Source organism: Pipistrellus hanaki (assembly GCF_964339955.1).
Source record: "Pipistrellus hanaki genome assembly, chromosome: 13".
Lineage (NCBI taxonomy): Eukaryota > Metazoa > Chordata > Mammalia > Chiroptera > Vespertilionidae > Pipistrellus > Pipistrellus hanaki.
The window spans coordinates 46,136,399-46,155,690 of NC_140515.1; the positions used below are offsets into that span (position 1 = coordinate 46,136,399).

The 19,292-nt window shown below is 36.2% G+C and overlaps 1 protein-coding gene and 1 pseudogene across 4 annotated transcripts in view; one reads left to right on the top strand and one right to left on the bottom strand.

Annotated features, from left to right (window-relative positions):
- CMC1 (C-X9-C motif containing 1) overlaps positions 1-15,177 on the top strand; it is a 45,878-nt gene extending 30,701 nt beyond the window's left edge. For all 3 annotated transcript variants that reach the window (XM_084902483.1, XM_084902484.1, XM_084902485.1), the window contains 2 exons: positions 10,818-10,908; positions 14,876-15,177. In XM_084902483.1, coding sequence (XP_084758609.1) covers positions 10,818-10,908; positions 14,876-14,996 — 212 coding nt within the window. In that variant the 3' untranslated portion in view covers positions 14,997-15,177. The remainder of the gene's footprint in view (positions 1-10,817; positions 10,909-14,875) is intronic.
- Positions 11,387-14,801, bottom strand: LOC311631857 (ubiquitin-conjugating enzyme E2 D3-like; annotated as a pseudogene). Its single transcript has 2 exons — positions 12,618-14,801; positions 11,387-12,416 (listed from the first exon to the last, which is right to left on the bottom strand). The product of its transcript is annotated as a ubiquitin-conjugating enzyme E2 D3-like (transcript).
- Positions 15,178-19,292: the final 4,115 nt, after the last annotated feature.

Consider the following 19,292-nt stretch of genomic DNA (forward strand, 5'->3'; position numbering starts at 1 on the left):
TTCTAGTAGCCTGTAGTGAGCTCTTCCTCCTTCAGTCTCTTAGTTTAGTCATTGCATGTGACCTCCTTAGGCAGTCAGTCTTTTTTTGCCATGTCCATGTGATACCTGTCATTTTTCCATATATGCTGTGTTTATTTAACCCTCACCCAAGGATATATTTTCATATTTTCACTAGGGGGGGGGGGAGAAACATCAATGTGAGAGAGACATTGATGGGTTGCTTCTCCTACTTGCCTGGATTGGGATGAAACCCACATTTTAGTGTACAGAACTATTCTCCAATCAATGCAAGGGCTCCCATAATTGTTTTATTTTGTATTCTTTAATGTTAGGTGTGTCATTGCTTTGCTGCTCCATTGGAGACCTCTGAGAGCAGCAGACAAACTGTTAGCTTACTAAATGTCTGATAATTTAATAGAGGAGAAAAAGAAACCCCTTTATTTTATCAAGTAGCATCCATTCAAACAAAACGTTCTTCTTACCTGATGTGCTGCTTCTTTTTTAATTTATTTTTTTCTTTATTGATTAAGGTATTGCATGTGTCCTTATTGCCCCATTGTCCCCTCCACCCCCACTAAGGGGAGAGATCAACCAAAGGACTTGTATGCATGCTTATAAGCCTAACCAATGGACACAGACAACAGGGGGTGCAAGCTGATGTGCTTCTTGAGGTAAGAGAGGTTTAGCAACTGATAAACAGTACATTCAGTGTGGGCTCGAAGAAAAACTAAACTTTCAGTTAAGATCCATTTAAAAAAAAATTTTATTGATTTTTTTACAGAGAGGAAGGGAGAGCGATAGAAAGATAGAAACATCAATGAGAGAGAATCATCAATCAGCTCCTCCTGCACACCTTCTACTGGGGATGTGTCCACAACCAAGGTACATGCCCTTGACTGGAATCGAACCTGGGACCTTTCAGTTCGCAGGCCGATGCTCTATCCACTGAGCCAAACCGGTCAGGGCGAGGATCCATTTGATTCCCTGTTTTAAGGTTCCTGAAGGATGTCAACATCCATCATGACTGGCTGCCTTACAGGGCCCTGGAAAGTTCGAGTTTGGGGAGTTAGCGATGGGAACATCTCCATTGAATTCCTCTGCTTCTAGGCTAAGATGCTGTTTAGAATTATTATGAGACTTCTGCTTGAATAGTTGGCAAGTTGAGTTATAGACATTTTTGATGGGATAACCACATGTGCATAATCATCTCAGAGTTGAGGTGTTCAAGAAAGCCTTTCAAGCTAATGACACCAGAATCAGCCTTCAGCTCAGAGCCATTGTGCAGACATATTTTGGTTTTCCTTTGTGCAGTGTCTTAGTAAACAAAGTGAGCTAAACTATTTAAAATGGTAAGATTTTATATAAAACAGACATTCCAGCTTTAAAAATACATAAATCCATTTCTGCAAGGCAAACAATGATCTGGGATAAAGTAACAGATGCACCTTCAAACATGGGGCATGCACACTGGTTGTTAGTCTTTGCTTTCACTGTCATTTATATAATATTCATGTATAAATTTATAATGTACACATTAGAGAAATCTAGTGAGTATATACAAGGTGGGGTAAAGGTAGGTTTAAAGTATGGAAAATAATACAATAATTAATAAATAATAATATAAAAATAAACCTATTTGCATACTCACAACTATAACCTACTCTTGCCCCACCCTTTATAATGTATAAGAGAAATATTTTTCCAAAGATATGCTTCAGTCATAAGGAAGAAAATAAAACCAAGATTTCTGCATGCTTTAAGAAAAATAGGAGGGAGTCTTTCATGCAAGTAAAGAATATCCTTTTATGCTGAAACTGGTTTGGCTCAGTGGATAGAGCGTCGGACTGCGGACTGAAAGGTTCCGGGTTCCGATTCTGGTCAAGGGCACGTACCTTGGTGTGGGCACATCCCCAGTGGGGGGTGGGGGGATGTGCAAGAGGCAGCTGGTTGATGTTTCTTTCTCATCGATGTTTCTAGTTCTCTGTCCCTCTCAATTCCTCTCTGTGTAAAACCAATAAAATATATATATATATATATATATATATATATATATATATATATTTTTTTTTTTTTTTTTTTAAAGTGTCCTTTTATGTCTAACATGTAAATGGCCCCTCTTCCAAGTTGCATATGTGGCTCCAGCCTCAGAGGTTACAAATCCTTGGACAGTAACATACTTTAGCAAGTTTTGTTTTTCATGCCTTAGTTATGGTTTATAACTAACTTCTAGGCAGTTTCTCATCAGATATAAATTTTGGAAATCTGTATTTCCCAGTGAAGTTGCGGAATTCTTGGTTCCTCATATTCTTTTCTGTAAGGTGGAATATTTAAGACACCAGAAAAGGCACATTTGAGTAATACCTATGAATTATTTCAGTGCATAGTAGTAACCTACTTTGTGAGGTTTAAAAGTCATATATGATAAATATATATTTCATATGTTTTTTTATATTTCATATGTTTTATATATAAGTTATACCTTTTTTTTTTTTAATATATTTTATTGTTTTTGTACAGAGAGGAAGGGAGAGAGATAGAGAGCTAGAAACATCGATGAGAGAGAGTCATCCATCAGCTGCCTCTTGCACACCCCCCACTGGGGAATATGCCCGCAACCAAGGTACACGCCCTTGACTGGAATCGAACCCGGGTCCCTTCAGTCCCCAAGCCGACGCTCCATCCATTGAGCCAAACCGGTTTCGGCAGTTATACCTTTATATAGAAAGTATTTTACATGTAATATATACATAATATATATAGTGCTCACTGTTGGACACACACTAAGTACTCTAAGTTGTATTATTTTCAATTTTAATAGTACATTTAGCTGTGATTTTGCTTTCTTAAATATATTTGAAATTTTTATATAATATTTGAAAATTTTGTTATTTTCACTGAATTATTGAGTTTACTAACAAGTAAAATAATACTTGCTACTCAACTAATAGTACAAATAATTTACCTTTCCTCTTCTCCATCTTTAATTAGAAGGGAATTAAGGAAGGAAAGGAGGAAAATCTATTTCATGTTCTCTTTAGTAGTAAGAGTTACAAATAGGAAAGCATTTTGTTATTTTAGGATTCACCACGTTTTACCCTGATCAGCAAGAGTGGGTCAGTATGTCCTCCATTTTCTGAAAAATCTATAGAAATAATTGGGGTTTTTTAGGCATGTGCCTGCTTTTTGGAGGTGGCAGTGGTGGAAAGAGTATGAGTTAAAAAGAACTGTTCTTTGCCCACCTTATAAATATTTCTGCCTGAAACAATACTCTTCTCTGAGAGTAATCAATCTTTGATAAAACCACATTCCTAACGAGTTGAGCTGATAAATAGTGAGGTTTGTTTTAAAAAAGTCAAGTTTATTTTATGTCAATATTCTATTTGCCCCGTATAAGATATATTTAATTACTTTATTCCATCTCTGTGTTCAGATTAATCAGATTCTGCTACATATTGGTGCTCAAATTAGAATAATTCTTTAATCAACTGTGTTATCCATGCCATGGTAGACTAGAATGGGAAAGCTACTCTTGGCATATTGAAAATGTGTGCATTTTATTTTCTATTGTAATTTAAAAGTAAAATCAGAAATATTGATTTCTACTTGACTGGAGAGATGATTTAGTTTGAATATCAGTCTGATCTTAATCAAGTGAGAATTAATTGAGTTGGAGGTATTAGATATTCAGTGATGTTAACTGAACCATGATCAATCTAGAGAGAGGCTTTCTTTTGTACTATGTTGGAATTACCAAATAGCTCATGCACTGCGATGTAAAATAATCTTTTCATGTTCATCCTTCTACTTTCTTTGTCTCATTATTTGCACCACTAAATTCATTCTATACATAGACTAATCTCTAAAGTAGCAAGCTAATAAATCACAATTTAATACAAAATTAAAAGCATAATAATTTTGTCATAAAATGCTGTTGTTGCCAGAATTTTACAATGATATATTTTCTGGTGCTTAATTTTAAAACCAAGTGATTAAAATTTGTTTTCCAAGTGTACCTGGGACTTGAAAAAAAAAGTTTTATTTTTTTTAATGTTCAACATTGGAAGAATAAAGTGAGCAATACAGAACTATTTCAGTGTTTATTTCCAGAAATAAAAATAGAGTCTGTAGCATTATATTGGTCTGCAATGTGGCATGGGCTTTTCATTTATTTTAAGAGTGTGATAGCAATATCATAAGTGTTGTGAAAATATAAATGGTGAGATGACACCTCCATAGGACTTGCTTCTAAGTAGTAAAATTGTAAAGTCTTTAAATAAACTGCAGTCAGAATTGAAAGGATCGATTTGCCTTGTTAACTAGGGATACTACACTTATTAAATGTCTAATTAAATTTAGCGTAACATGCCTTTTATTCTCTTTTTTGCTCTTAAAAGCTTAGAATTTGGACTTATTAGCAAGGTGGTCCATGTTATCATTGCCAGATGTCTTTCGTTTTGGCAGTTGGGTGACCATGTTAAATGAAAAGAAAGCCAACAGTGTGACTTTCATGGTATCATTTCATCTTGGAAGAATGTTTTTCACTTGGCCTGCGTAAAATGGAGAGAGTAGGATCTCTGTAGTTGTATATTTTATGAAAGGAAATGTCCAGATTTGTATTTTATAGCAATCAGCATTTAATGAAATTAATCCATATATGCAAAATACCCCTATAATGTGATGAATAGGGTGGGGTGTTCTTAGTGAGATGTATAGGAATTAACCTCTCTCTCCCCCTTCCTCCTTCCCTCCCTCCCTCTCTCCTTCCCTCCCTCCTTCCTTCCCTCTTTCCCTCCCACCTCCCTTCCACCTCCCTCCCTTCCTCCTCCCCCCCTCCTTCCCTCCCTCCTTCCCTCCCTCCTTCCCTTCCCCCTCCCTCCCTTTCTCTTCCCCCCCTTCTCCCCTTCCCTCCCTCCCTCCCTTTCTCCCTTCCTCCCTCTCTCCATCTCCTTTTTCCTCCCTCTCTTTCCCTGCCTCTCCCTGCCCCCCTTTTGTTGCTAATCAGCAATTTAGAGGAAAGAACTTGTTTAGGGAAAAAATGGAAGGAGATGACTTCTTTATTCATAAAGCCAAAGCTCCTCTCATCTGGACTCCACTTCACCAAAGCTACTACTTTAAAAAATATATACGTTTTGTAAATTTAACACACATACCAAAACACAGTGCAAATATGCTTCTTCAATTCTTGTTCTCGTCAATTCTTATCCTCCTCCGAGACAACCAGTTTCTTACATCTTCCACAGCCATTTTCTGCTTACACAAACATCTATCTATCTTTTCAAATACATGGATACACACATACATATACTTACATGTGTATATTCTAAACTGAAATGGCAACATATTATTAATAGACTCTTTTGCATTTTGCTTTTCCTGTTTAAGTCTTTGGAGATCGTCCTTATCTGTATATTTTTTTTAGTGGCTGTGTAGTATTCTGTGGTATACTGTTTGTACTTTGGATGTGGGGTGATTGTGTTAGATTAAAAGAAAGCTGTTAAATGGGTTTTAATGGTGTCAAAGGCTATTTTTTATTTACATAAAAATATTGTTTTGCTTCAGCTAAGAGAAGACAGGATAGGGAATGGCTGGCGGCATGTTATTCTCTTAATACAAAATACAAAGTGATTTGTATTTATATATTTAAATATTTTGTTTAGAAAAGATGTAGCCATTGTTATTATTTTTAAATATATTTTTATCGATTTCAGAGAGGAAGGGAGAGGGAGAGAGAGATTGAAACATCAATGATGAGAATCATTGACCGGCCACCTCCTGCAAGCTCCTAACTGAGGACGAAGCCCCCAACTCGGGCATCTGCCTTTGGCCAGAATCAAACCCTGGACCATTTAGGTTGACATTCTGTTCACTGAGCCAAACCAGCTAGGGCGCCATTGTTATTTTTATATTTGGCAAACTGCCTATTGTGTTTGGATTTCAAGAACTTATCAAACCTTTATGAATACTGTTTTTTAAGGGAGTTACCAAGCTACTTCAAATCCTGTATGGAGCAAAACAAGGTGCTAAATAGATAAATTGGTAAACCAGTAGATTATGGGGAGGGTAATCCAGATTTTATCAGTACTCTGGAAGCTACATTTAGTAAAGGCTCTGAACCAGGAGAAGGAAAAAGCTAGGAATGTTATTTTCTACTATTGACCTCGCATATGAATTCGTGCACATTGAAAGGAACTTAATTGGAAGAAATATTTTAATATCGATATTTGCTCTTTCTCTATAATAGAAGTGTCAACCAAATTCACGATTGACAATGACAGATTGAAACATATGTGTGTAATTGACTCCAGTGAGAGCTTTATATGTATTGCACCTGCACGAGTCAACTTAGCCTTTTATATATACATATATATATACACTGAGTGGCCAGATTATTATGATCTCTGAACGCATAATGATCTGGCCATTCAATATGTATATTAGAGGCCTAGCGCATGAATTCGTGCATGGGTGGGATCTGGCCAGCCTGGCCAGAGGCAGGGGACATGGGCCTGCTTGCTGGTCGAACTCCTGGCAGTTTTAATTAAGTTTATTCTAAACTGAGTGGCCAGATTATTATGATCTCTGGACGCATAATAATCTGGCCACTCATTGTATATCCTATATAATAAAGGCTAATATGCAAATTGTCCCCTCAACCAGGAGTTCTTGAGGGGAAAGGAGTGTGGGGGGTGCAGGAAGAGACTGGACAAAAATCATACACCTATGGATGAGGACAGTTGTGGGGAGGTAAGGACTTGGGGTGGAGTGGGAACCTGGTGGAGGGTAGCTATGGGGGGAAAATAGGAACAACTGTAATAGTCTGAAGAATAAAGATTTAAAAAGAAAATCTTTCACAAGAACTTCATGACATTGTTCATGCTGTCAGTTATCCAGAGTAATGTGCTTGGTGGCCTTGTGGCTTTGGTTTGTGTCAATTGAGCAGTCATTAATAGGAAGACAAACTACTGCCTTCATGGTCTCTCTCTGCCTTGGCTCAGGCCTTCGTTACTGCACTCGGGGTTGGTGTGCTCAGAACCGAGGGTGACCTCCTGTTGTCTTCAGGCACTTTTTACTTCACAGCTTCCAGAAGGGAGGATGATTACTGAGATCAGCACAGCACTTAGGCCTGGTCTACAGGGACCTGGCATTACACTGCTCACAACAGAAGTCTTTACTTAAAGAATAGCTTTTTCCTGCGAAAAATTAGTTTTAGACTTAAATTTATATTTCAGATTTAACACTCCAGACACCGTTGTCTGAAGGATAATCTTACTAAAAGTCACCATTTACCTAATCCCTCCCCAGATTGTATCATTTTCAGTTCTACATTTTTAAAACCTCTTTTGATTTAATAATTGGTCAAAAGATCTTTTATACAGTGTTTAAAGTATATCTGTCTTTGTTCTTATCCAGTTCTGTAAAAGCCAATGGTTTTATGCTTAAGATTTCCAGTTGTAAAGTTAACGAAGCATTATGAACTTAAGGTGATTTTAAAATCTGTCTTACCTACATGTAATTAATAAGCAAGACCTCCATAAATCTTTTTCATTTAGATAAAATTTGAAGTTCTAGATTTTAAGGTGAAACCATTAAGATGATGGTGTAGTTACAGAAATATTACACATAGCTTGTATGTTAAAATTCTAAATTATATTTGTTTTTTATAATACAGCTGGAAAAATAGATACTTTATAAATATTTTACTTATTAATGAAATAAAAGTACTAACTAAATAGAAAGTTACAAGTAATGCTGTGTCTAAGGGGGTTCTGTAAAAATTTATAAACTTAGTATTTCTAAAAAATTGTAGGTTAGTGGAGATATAAATGGAGTGGTTTCTAGTCATAGACGAGACATTGAGGATTATTTCTTTAAATTTGGTATGTTTTCAAAGTGTCATCTCTCATTGAATGCTTTCGCTGTAACTGGATGACTCATTATTTTGCCAATAATGTTTGGGGTTTATTGAAATATTAAAATATAATAAAAGTTCCATAAAGTAAATGAGTTAAAAACAATTTTAAATGATTTATTTCTCTTATTGTTTATACAGAGGTTCCCCCAAAGGTTTTTTTCCTATAGAAACTGGAAATTATATAGGCTACTTGTACATAATTTCAATGTGATTATTTTGCCCATTACCTTTGACTAAAGTTAAGAGAAGATTTTCTATCTGTTTTTCATAGATATACTTGACCTAAATTTTATTATACCTAAAACATATTTTTACCAATAGTTTCTTATATGGTATTGTGTTTTGTTTTGTTTTCAGAGAAATGAGGGTTTACAAAAGAAAGATACTCTTTCATGTTCTTGATTTTTTTTTTTTTTTTTTTAAGGAAGAAAGTCTTAAATTCTGTATTTAACTACTTTTCCTTCAAGTTTAGAATAACTTTTAATAATCTCTCTACCCTCACTATTTATTGGTATTCATTTGCATTACCTTAAGTTTTACTTAAGTGAATGACATTTTATTTTTACTAGGATAGTGTTTAATGGTAATTAAATTATATAGAGGTGTTAGAGCTCCTTAACATTTAACATAATATTGAAAGAAGCAATTTTAATTGGATTTGTTTCAGAATACCATTTTAGAAATCAGTTGGCAGTATTAGCAACATCATTATTATATGAATGTATGCTAATGTGGTATGAAAGAAAGACCCTCATTAAAATCTTGTTGCTAAACAAGTGACAAAAACCCTACAAACAGCTTGAGGCTTTAGGCCAGTCACAGTTATTCCTGAAGAGATTTGGACAAGTGTGAAAATACATAGAATGCGCCTTTATTGTGATCAGAACACATAAATGCTACCTCGCATTAATTCCCTACTAAGGGAATTTTTATTTATGTTAGGGAAAGAAGTATTAAAATAATGAATGCCTATTGTTGTGAATTTATCAGTGTAAAAATATTGTGTTTGTTAAATTCAGAAAGTGGACTTTTGATAATAGCCATTGTGTTTGTGTTTGCAGAAAAGGACTAGGATTGGTCAACTATGAAATTTCATTAGGCAGAGTCTTCCTTATAGACATTAACTGAGTGAACTGTTCGGAGGTCTCTGAGGTTCCAGGAAGGGGGGGTAGTGCAGGGAGATCAGCCCGTGGTTCATCACCACTGCATCATGGCAGTTCCCTTCAAGAAGCCCTTAGCCAGATTTAGTTACTTCTGGGTTACCTTGATGCACATATTCCCTTTGAGTATTGCTCATGTCTTAATTTTTATTTGGGATAATTCTTGCTTCTAGAAAGATAGATTTTACTATACTATAGGTAGAAAAACTAACTTGTGTAGGCATGCTAATGACATTCCAGAGTGAAAGTTTTTGATAGTCATGGTCTCTACTGATAATGGGCTGATTATATAAAGTTTGCTTTGCATTTTTGAGTTGTGGGAAGTCCTTAGTCAAAGCGCACAAACAATGATCCCTTGGTCTGATTTGGCCTGGTATCTAGCTCATTTGCACAGAGAGGATGGAGAACATTTCGTAGTTGGAATAAAAAAGGTATCTGAGTAGGTTCAGGAATCAGAGCAGTTGTTGGGACTGCTGAGACTAGTGAACAAGGAACTAAAATAAGCTAATCCTATATTTGAAGTGGAGTATTATACGTCACCCATAATTTAATGTGATTAGACCCACTAAATTTTTGCATTAAAGTCATTACCTGTATCTATTGCCTTTGTTCCTATACTACCATGTATTCTTCAAAGTGTTCTGTGATGCTGCAGGTACATACAGGTATCTCTGATGTAAGGCTCTTGTCCCAGCAAAGTCCCTCTGAGTTTTTATGCATTTAACAAATCTCAATCATTTCCAGTTTGCTTGTGGTTTAAAAAATATTTTTGTGACATATTATGTGTTTTCATGGAGTCTCCTGAAATTTCATGCTTGCTTTAAAATAATTATAAATTATATTCCTTAGTAACTATAAATGGGTAATACACAGCTCAAGAAAAGGAAATCTTGATAACAGTGTATTACAAGTTATAAAATATAGTCAGAAAAAGTTAATTTTTTACCTAGTTAATTCTCTGTGAGGATGATATAATTTAAGGTTTCTCTCCTTCTCTCTCCCTTCTTCTCTAAAAATCAGTAAACCACATCCTTGTGTGAGGATTAAAAAAACAAGAAAGGGAGTGCCTTTATGCCATCAAGAGAAGACATGCAGAAGACTGGACACCCGATGCCCATGTCTAGAAACAGCTCCTCTTTTACTTATTTAATATATTTATTAACTAACATATATTTAATATATTTACTTTTAAATATATTTTTAGTGATTTCAGAGAGGAAGGGAAAGGGATATATATATATATATATATATATATATATATATATATATATATATATATAAACACACACACACACATTAATAATGAGCGAGAATCGTTGATCAGCTGCCTCCTGCACCCCCCACACTGAGGATCTAGCCCTGACCGGGAATTGAACCATCACCATTCATAGACTGAAGCTCAACCACTGAGCCATGACGGCTGGGTGGAAACAGCTCCTCTTTTGCCCTTCTTACTCATTTCTTCTAGAAAAAGCTTTTTCTCTGTTAGAAATCATATTTTTCTACATCCTATCTGTCTCCTCACTCCAAGAGGTGGTCCTCTCTCCCTCCTTTCAAATGTCTTTATTTCCACAAAATAAGTGACACTCATCTCATTCTGCCTTTCATTCTTGTACATGTCTTTGGGAGAGCATGTGCTGTGTTCCAAACACAGTCTAGGTAATAGATATTAAATTATATCTGTTAGAAATTGTGTGGATATAATTACAAATTATTTCTTTTTCTTTCCAAATGTTTTATTTCAGATTTTACCAAATGTTGCAAGGAATCTGGAATGCTTATGGTAGTAAAATGCCGGAAAGAAAATTCTGCATTAAAAGAATGTCTAACCGCTTAGTAAGTAGTTATCTCAGTGTTTGTGCTTCATAATATATTCTGTCCCCGCCCCCCCCCCCCAATCCATCATATTTTTAGCTAAGTCTAAAATTTCAATTTGTTAAACATTATTCTAAAAATAAAGAAACATATTTATAAAGTGTCTATGTTATATGGGTCAGCATTGTATCTGATTAAATATATGGGGTCAGTAAACAAAAGCATGTTTGTTTGTTTTTTTGTTTAAAGTATTATATATCTCTTTTCCCTGATTAACTACCTCCCCGCCTGCTACTCCCACCCCTGAGGGCAAGCCCCCACCGCCCCAAAGTCTGTGTACATTGGTCATGTTAATATGCATGCATGCAAGTCCTTTGGTTGACCTCAAACACCACCTTACCCCGCGCCCCCCCCGGCCTTCTCCCCAAGGTTGGACGATCTGCCTGCTCAGTGCCACCTTGTCTCTGGGTCCATTTTTTTTGGAGGGGTGGGGGGTTTATGCAACTTTATTGAAGAAAAATAAATCAATTACTAGCAGAGCTATTAGTTGATCACTCATCCATTGACAACTTGCATCATTTATTCAGTGCTATATTAAACAGTGTATTGAAAGATAGATCAACTAATATCTCCAAGCCTCCTAACAATTTAAATGAAAATTACAAAATGTTTGAGACCCTATTTTGGAATACAAAGGGTATTTGACTTCCAATTTCCATTCTGTGTAGAACAAGAACAGATCATTTCTTTATTGACATGCATAAAATACATCACATTTTCTGTTCTGCTGATGCTATAAATTCAATACCAATTCACCAGCCACATCAGTCATGAGCATAAAGTATATCATGTAACCTCAGATCTCTAACAGTGGAAGGCCTAAACAAGAGTGGATGCTGCTAGAATAATGCTGTTTCCTTTGATGCGACAACCTAGCCTCCATTTCCCTCCCCTCAGATGATTTCTTTTGCATGTTAGAGCAGTGAGGAATGGTTTCAACCAAATTAGAGTGAAGACATTGGCCACATATACACATGCTCCATTAAAAAAAATCTGAATTTGGGGCAACTGTTCTCTTATAACTACTTTACAGTTTCTAAAAGCAGTTATTGTCCAAAGCTGGAAGAACTTAAGTCTTCTCAGATGAGCATGTGAATGAATGGAGGGAGGCAAACAAAAAATAAAATTAAAAAAGATGAGGTCTGATAGGGGAGCAGCTGGATAAGAAAATCAAAAAGGAACAGTAATTTAAAATTTACTTCAGCTATAATGCAGGTTATTCTGACTTTAAGGTAGCATCACATGGCATACTTCTTAGTCCATTCCCGAGATATTCTGTTGTACTTAACTCTGTTTTAAGAGTTAAGATCCATGCAATCTCTGGCACTAGGGGGTCATCTGGGTTTGGATCACATAGCAGTGAACAGTTGGATAAAAGAACTTTAGAAATAGTTAATGCAGGAGACCACTGTGATCTTAGAATATCAAGACAAATGCTGCCATTACTGTTAATATTTGGATGATAAATTCTTTTTTAAAAAAATATTTTATTGATTTTTTACAGAGAGGAAGAGAGAGGGACAGAGAGTTAGAAACATCGATGAGAGAGAAACATCGACCAGCTGCCTCTTGCACACCCCCTACTGGAGATGTGCCCGCAACCAATGTACATGCCCTTGACCGGAATCGAACCCGGGACCCTTCAGTCCGCAGGCCGACGTTCTATCCACTGAGCCAAACAGGTTTCGGCTGGATGATAAATTCTTGCTGTAAATACAACCTTGGGTGGTTTGAAGGAGTAGTCTGTAGGAAAATGAATTGTCAGAAAGAATACACCTCCTTGATATGGGCTGCCATTCGGTCCTATAATTGTGTCTTGCCAATGAAACATATCATCCCCCACTAGTCCTGCAGTACACTGTGCTGGAGGGTCACGGGCCAAATCACCAAGTTCCTTATTAATCCGTTTCAGCTCCATAGTCTGTGCTTTGCGTCTGGCTCCTCACTCTCTCGGTGTGTGCTCAAGGGTCCCGCCAAAACTCTTGATTACCCCAGCGGCAGGGAAGGCTTGTCTCTTCGTCTCACACCGGCTCTGCCAGGCACAGGCGCTGAGGGGCGGGGCCTCCCTCCAGCTGCTGCTTCTGCCTATTCCCTGCACAGATGCTGGGTGCCTCCCCAGCCCTATGGGGCTCACGTGCACGACCTCTGATTCCATTTTTATTCATCCGTTTATGTTGATCATTATATCCCACATATGAGTGAGATCATGTAATACATATTTTTCTCCAACTGGCTTATTTCACTTAGCATGAAGCTCTCCAGTTTCATCCATGCAGTGGCAAATGGTAAAAGTTCCTTTTTTTATAGCAGAGTAGTATTCCATTGTGAAAAGCATGTTTTTCATGTGATTTTACCAATTTCTTTTCACGTTAACCAATTTTCACAAAGAGGTTGATCTAAAGAATATGTTATATCGATAGATGGGTTTATAGTTAAGAAATAGTATTTTTCATCTTTGAGTAAAAAAGTGCTCTGCCTTAGTTACTATTGACATTCCCTAAAATGGATGTAACCACTATGCTCTCTCATCTTTTCATAGTGACATCTTGAAGCATTGTTTGTGCTCTTGTTTCTGCCTGTCTCATCTTCATGAATTCAATAAACTGTAACCTGACTTCTGTCCTCACTCTATTGAAGTTGCTCTTCCTAAAGGTTCTAGTGGGTTCATGGTAGCCAAATTGAATCTCTTTGCAGTCCTTTCTTTTACCTGACCTCTTTGGAAATCTCATAAAATGCTTTTCTATCTGGCTTCCTGTTTCCTAATATCTATAGCTATTTCTTTGCCTTTCCCCCCCTTAATCTGTTTTTTAAATTTGCTTCCCTATTTCTCTCCTCATTCTTAAATAAGAGAAAGTTCAGTTTGCACTCATAGATTCAGTTACTTCTTATTGACTGTGACATTTCTATGCTTCATTCTTCAGGCACAAAATTGAACTCATCTGCTTTTACTCTGCATTATGTGTCTTGGTGAATTATACTAGTACAGTTGTCTAGTATCTTTCTTGTCTCCTAACTCTAATCGGTTATTTCCTATTGATCCATTTCCCAAATCTCCCCCAGATCCATTTCATCCATTTCATTACTGCTGCTTCTCCTTTGGCCTAGGCCCTCATCATTTCTTGTCTGAGTCATTATGATAGTTTATTTATTGGATATCCTGCTTCTAACTTTGCTGCCCCCTTTTAGCCTATGTGCTGCATATTCATCTAAGACACAAAGCTGACCTTCCAGTTGCTCTCCTAATAGTGTCCCATCGTCTTCAGGATAGCTTTTTAACTTCTTACTATGGCATAAGTGGACCATCATGATTTGGTTCTTGCCCTTTCTAGCTACATCTCAAGCCCTTTCTCCTATGTGCATAATCTGCCATAGTGGTTCCAAGTTACCTACAGTTCTTTATGCATCCGAGTTTTTCCTCACCTGTGCCTTTGCACACATGTGCCTTCTACAGGGATTTCTGATAATCCTTCAAACTGCAGCTCAAGCATTTCCCTTTGACATCTCCACCTTCCCCATTTCTTCCCCATGATGCATTGGGCCATACTTCTATCACAGCACTTTGTATAGTTAATTAGAATTCACTCTTTACCTATCTGTTCTGTAACACCATGAGCTCCTTGAGGATAGGCAGTGTGCTTCTCATTATATCCTGGGATAGTGTCGTTACCATTAGATCTTTTTATTTTTCTGGTCTTTAATTAGTTTGGTGGAATACTGTTTACAGTGAATTTATGACCATTACTAAATTTTTCTTTTGAAAAAAAATTTATTCCAATTGCAATTGACATTATTATTTTAGTTTCAGCTGTTAAAATCTACTTCTAATGTTCATGCCAGATCAACTGGATATCTGAATGTTATTAAAGGAAGCCTATATTAAATACTTGCAGAGTGATTCATTTAAAAGGTGTTCATTTCTTTCTTATAGCTATACTGATCCTGCCTTTTATGAAGAATGTAAAATGGAATACCTGAAGGAAAGGGAAGAATTCAGAAAAACTGGAATTCCTACCAAGAAAAGGCTACAGAAGCTTCCAACAAGCATGTAGGCAAATACTCAATGATACTAACTCTATTCATGGAAATCACAATTACCTAAAATAATGGACTCAAGGAATTGTGTCTGCTTATCCTAAATTATGGAAATATTAATTTCATCTGAAATAAAGTTTTTTTTAAAATATAAAGTTAGGTTTATTAAATGAGATTGAATTAAATAATGAAATGGGATATAGTTTGCCTGGTCGTTATGGATTTTTTTAAAAAAAATTTCCACAACTGTAGTTCTAATTATTTTTTTAAAATATATTTTTTATTGATTTTGTATGAGAGGAAGGGAGATAGAGAGCTAGAAACATCGATGAGAGTCATCGATCAGCTGCCTCTTGCACATCCCCTACTGGGGATATGCCTGCAACCAAGGTACATGCCCTTGACCGGAATTGAACCCGGGTCCCTCCAGTCCCCAAGCCGACGTTCTATCCATTGAGCCAAACCAGTTTTGGCTGTAGTTGTAATTTTTAGGGTTCCATATAGATCTTATCTTACTCTCTATCAGTGTAGAGTGAAGGCTAATCATGGGGCCTGATGTAACTAAAGAAAAACAGGAATGGACAACTGTCAAAGGAGTAAGTAACTAGGAAGTACAGATAAGAGTGATTATGAAACAGGATCCTTCCTTGTTCTCTACTTATTAGCTATACAACTGGAAATAAGTCTCATACAGTTACTGTGAGGATTGGGTAGTGTAATAAATACATAGAATAGAACCCTGGACATGGTAAATGCTCTTTAATGCTAGTTATTGTTATTATTACTAAATGCTTATTTGGAAATATATTGGGTCGGCAACTAAGTGATTGCGGATTTTTAAAAGAAAATCAAAGACAATTTTTTCATGGAACTAAATAACTTTATTCTGTAATGTATTGCCCATTTTGATCAATGACCTTTTGCCATCTTTCAGGCAGCATCATAATCCCACGTTCAAAAAACTTCTGGTTTTTATTAGCAAAAAACTGAATCAGGTACGATTTGACATCATCATCATTATTGAAATTTTTACCATTCAAGGAGTTTTGTAAAGATCGAAACAAAAAGTAATCAGATGGTGCAAGGTCAGGACTATATGGTGGATGTGGCAAAACATCCCAACCAAGCTCCATTAATTTTTGCCGAGTGACCAAAGATGTGTGTGGCCTTGCATTGTCATGATGGAATACAACACCTTTTCGATTTGTCAATTCGGGCCGCTTTTCTTCAACTGCATTGTTTAATTTCGTTAGTTGTTCAATGTAGACATCAGAATTGATCGTTCGGTTGGGTGGTAAGAGTTCAAAGTAGACAATTCCTTTGTAATCCCACCAAACTGATAACAAAACCTTCTTTTGATGAATATCAGCTTTTGATGTTGTTTGAGTTGGTTCACCTGGCCTGCTCCACGATCTTTTCCGCTTGATATTGTTGTAAACAACCCATTTTTCATCGCCAGTTATCAGTCGTTTTAAAAATGGATCATTTTCATTACGTTTCTTTAGCAAATCGCAGCTGCTAATGCGTTGCGTTAACTGTGATTCTTTAATTTCGTGAGGAACCCATGTATCGAGTTTTAAAACATAGCCAAGTTGTTTTAAGTGATTTTCAATGCATGTATGTGATACATGAAGCTTCTCTGCAATCTCAGGTGTTGTACTGTGACAGTCTGAATTGATTATTGCTTTGATTAGGGCGTCGTCAACTTCAACTGGACGACCAGAGCGTTTTTCATCTTTGAGTGAAAAATCACCAGAACAAAATTTGGCAAACCAATTTTGACACTGCCGTTCTTTTAAGGCTTCGTCACCATAAACAGCACATAACTTTTTATGAGCTTGCGATGCGTTTTCCCTTTGCGGAAATAAAAAAGCAAAATATGACGAAAATGTTCCTTTTGATTTTCCATTTTTCAACGAACGCCAAACGAAAACTACAAAACAGATCAAAAAACTTTTTTTACTGATTAACAGCTGAATAGCCAACTATCAAATAACAAAATGTGTTTTACATTTGTACTACGTCTGCAAACCTAAAAATTCAACTGAAGCATATATGTGTGAAACCCGCAATTACTTAGCTGCCGACCCAATAGATGGTAGATAAGTATGTAAAAATTAACATCTTTTTTTTAAAAATATTTTTTTAATATATTTTATTGATTTTGTACAGAGAAGAAGGGAGAGAGATAGAGAGTTAGAAACATCGATGAGAGAGAGTCATTGATCAGCTGCCTCTTGCACACCCCCCACTGGGGATATGCCCGCAACCAAGGTACATGCCCTTGACCAGAATCGAACCCGGGACCCGTCAGTCCCCAAGCCGACGCTCTATCCATTGAGCCAAACTGGTCTCAGCAAAATTAATTAACATCTTTGATGGCAATTTTTTCCTAAATCTATCACTATACTCCTTGACCTGTAATTTGGCTACTGAAAATACTTTAATCTTTTTAAAAAGGTCTTTATAAACCTAAATGACCATTTTATAACATAGTAATGGTTTCAGGAGTTAATGTAAAATTTTTCTGTCCCAATGCAATATGGTCCCAGGTTGAGCTTTTATATTAAAAGTTGCCCCCCTCCCCCCCATTAACTATTAACTTTACTACAGCCATTGCAACCACTTTCCAGGTAAGTGCATTTTATATGTTTACAGTTCTCATTAAAATCCCAAATAGAAATGACTATCTCCAAGGACAAGATTTAATTTTGTCCCAAACCCCACTGAAATAGATCTGATATTTTTAAAGAATTTAAAGCAAGTCAAAAACTAAACTATTCATCATAGCTTTTAGACTATTCATGCTTCTGCACACTCAAGTCTACATATACAACTAGACATCTGCCTCAGTTCTTACCTTGCTTGCTCTTTTGTGCCTCTGCTGGTGTTATTTTGTTGTGACAGTCCAGATTTTCTGCCCTGTAAGATCTACCTTCCCCAAGTAGGTTGTCTGGATAGGATCATTCCTTTGTTTTCACATGATTCAGTTCTTCAGTTCTAAGGTTGAATCCTGCCCCCCACCCCCCATTTTGGTTTTCTAATGTTTCATATAGGTGTCCCTGCTCTGCTTAGGAATTAGGTTCCATTTTGACAGAACCTCCGTTTTCTTTTAGAGAAGATGTAAATTTAGTTTTAGCTAATAGGGGATCAAGTGGAAGGGATGAGTGGCTATTAGTTGTCAGCTGTGGTCTCTTCATTGGTATGGATATGGAGAATTGGGATATTGTTAAAAAAGAAATTTGATTAAGAAATTTTCAAGGGAAGTCCTTTGGAGCAAGTTTATAAGCTACCGATGGGCCATTCATTTTTTTTGGAATTTTACCTAAAACAGAAATGATAAAGAATACATTTAAAAATTTAAGTATACATTAAGAAAAACTTAAGGCTGGGTACAAATAATTTTTGGTTAATCTTTCTTAAGTAATCTTACACAACACTTATTTAGCACTTTAAACTGCTAGAACATCAACCACTGACTTTCTGTTTTGATAACTACTCTTTTGTTTAGCTGGAAAAGCATTTTCTCCACTCAAAAGAAGTTAGTTTAACAAGACAAATGTCTGTTATATGAGTTAAAATTAACAATAAACATTTAGTACCAGATCTTGAAATATATAATAGGCAAATTTCACCTCCACTTCAAATAAAAATTTTAACTTCTTTGCATTGTTCAAAACATTAATCAAGTCATTATCTCATATGACTTATTTTCTTTATAGAGTAAAATTTCCAATCTTGGTTTTAAAAATGGCAAACCAGCCAGCTACATTAGAGATTAGATATAATATACAGCCTATGCAGCAACATGAGTAGTTGTTTCTGCTGCTTTCATATTACACAGGTAGTTGCTTCCTTCAGCTAAAGCCTGGAGTCTTGTGTTTGTTTTATGCATATTGTATTTTGTTCTGTTACTTGGCAGGAGATTCTACTCCCTTGAGTCAGCTGTGTTCATTGGTCAGAATAAATTTCAGCATCTGACACCAATTCCATTAATCACAGACAAGCCTGAATAAGTGAGTAAGATAATAGAAAGACAAAAATATATGAGGAACAGTGAACATTGTTTATGTATGTATGCTATTCAGATAATATAGACGTGATCTGAGATATTCTTTTGAGTTTAAGACGGATGTTTGAAACTGTCTATTAAAAAGGCTAAAGGTTTCCCACATGAAACACTTTATCTCAAGCAAAGGACGTATGAAATCAAGTAATACATTTTATAACTAATATTCTTAATACTGCAGCCCTGAAAGAATTTAAATAAGTTTCCATGTGAAGCCATCCTTGTTATTTCTTTGTTTATAAAT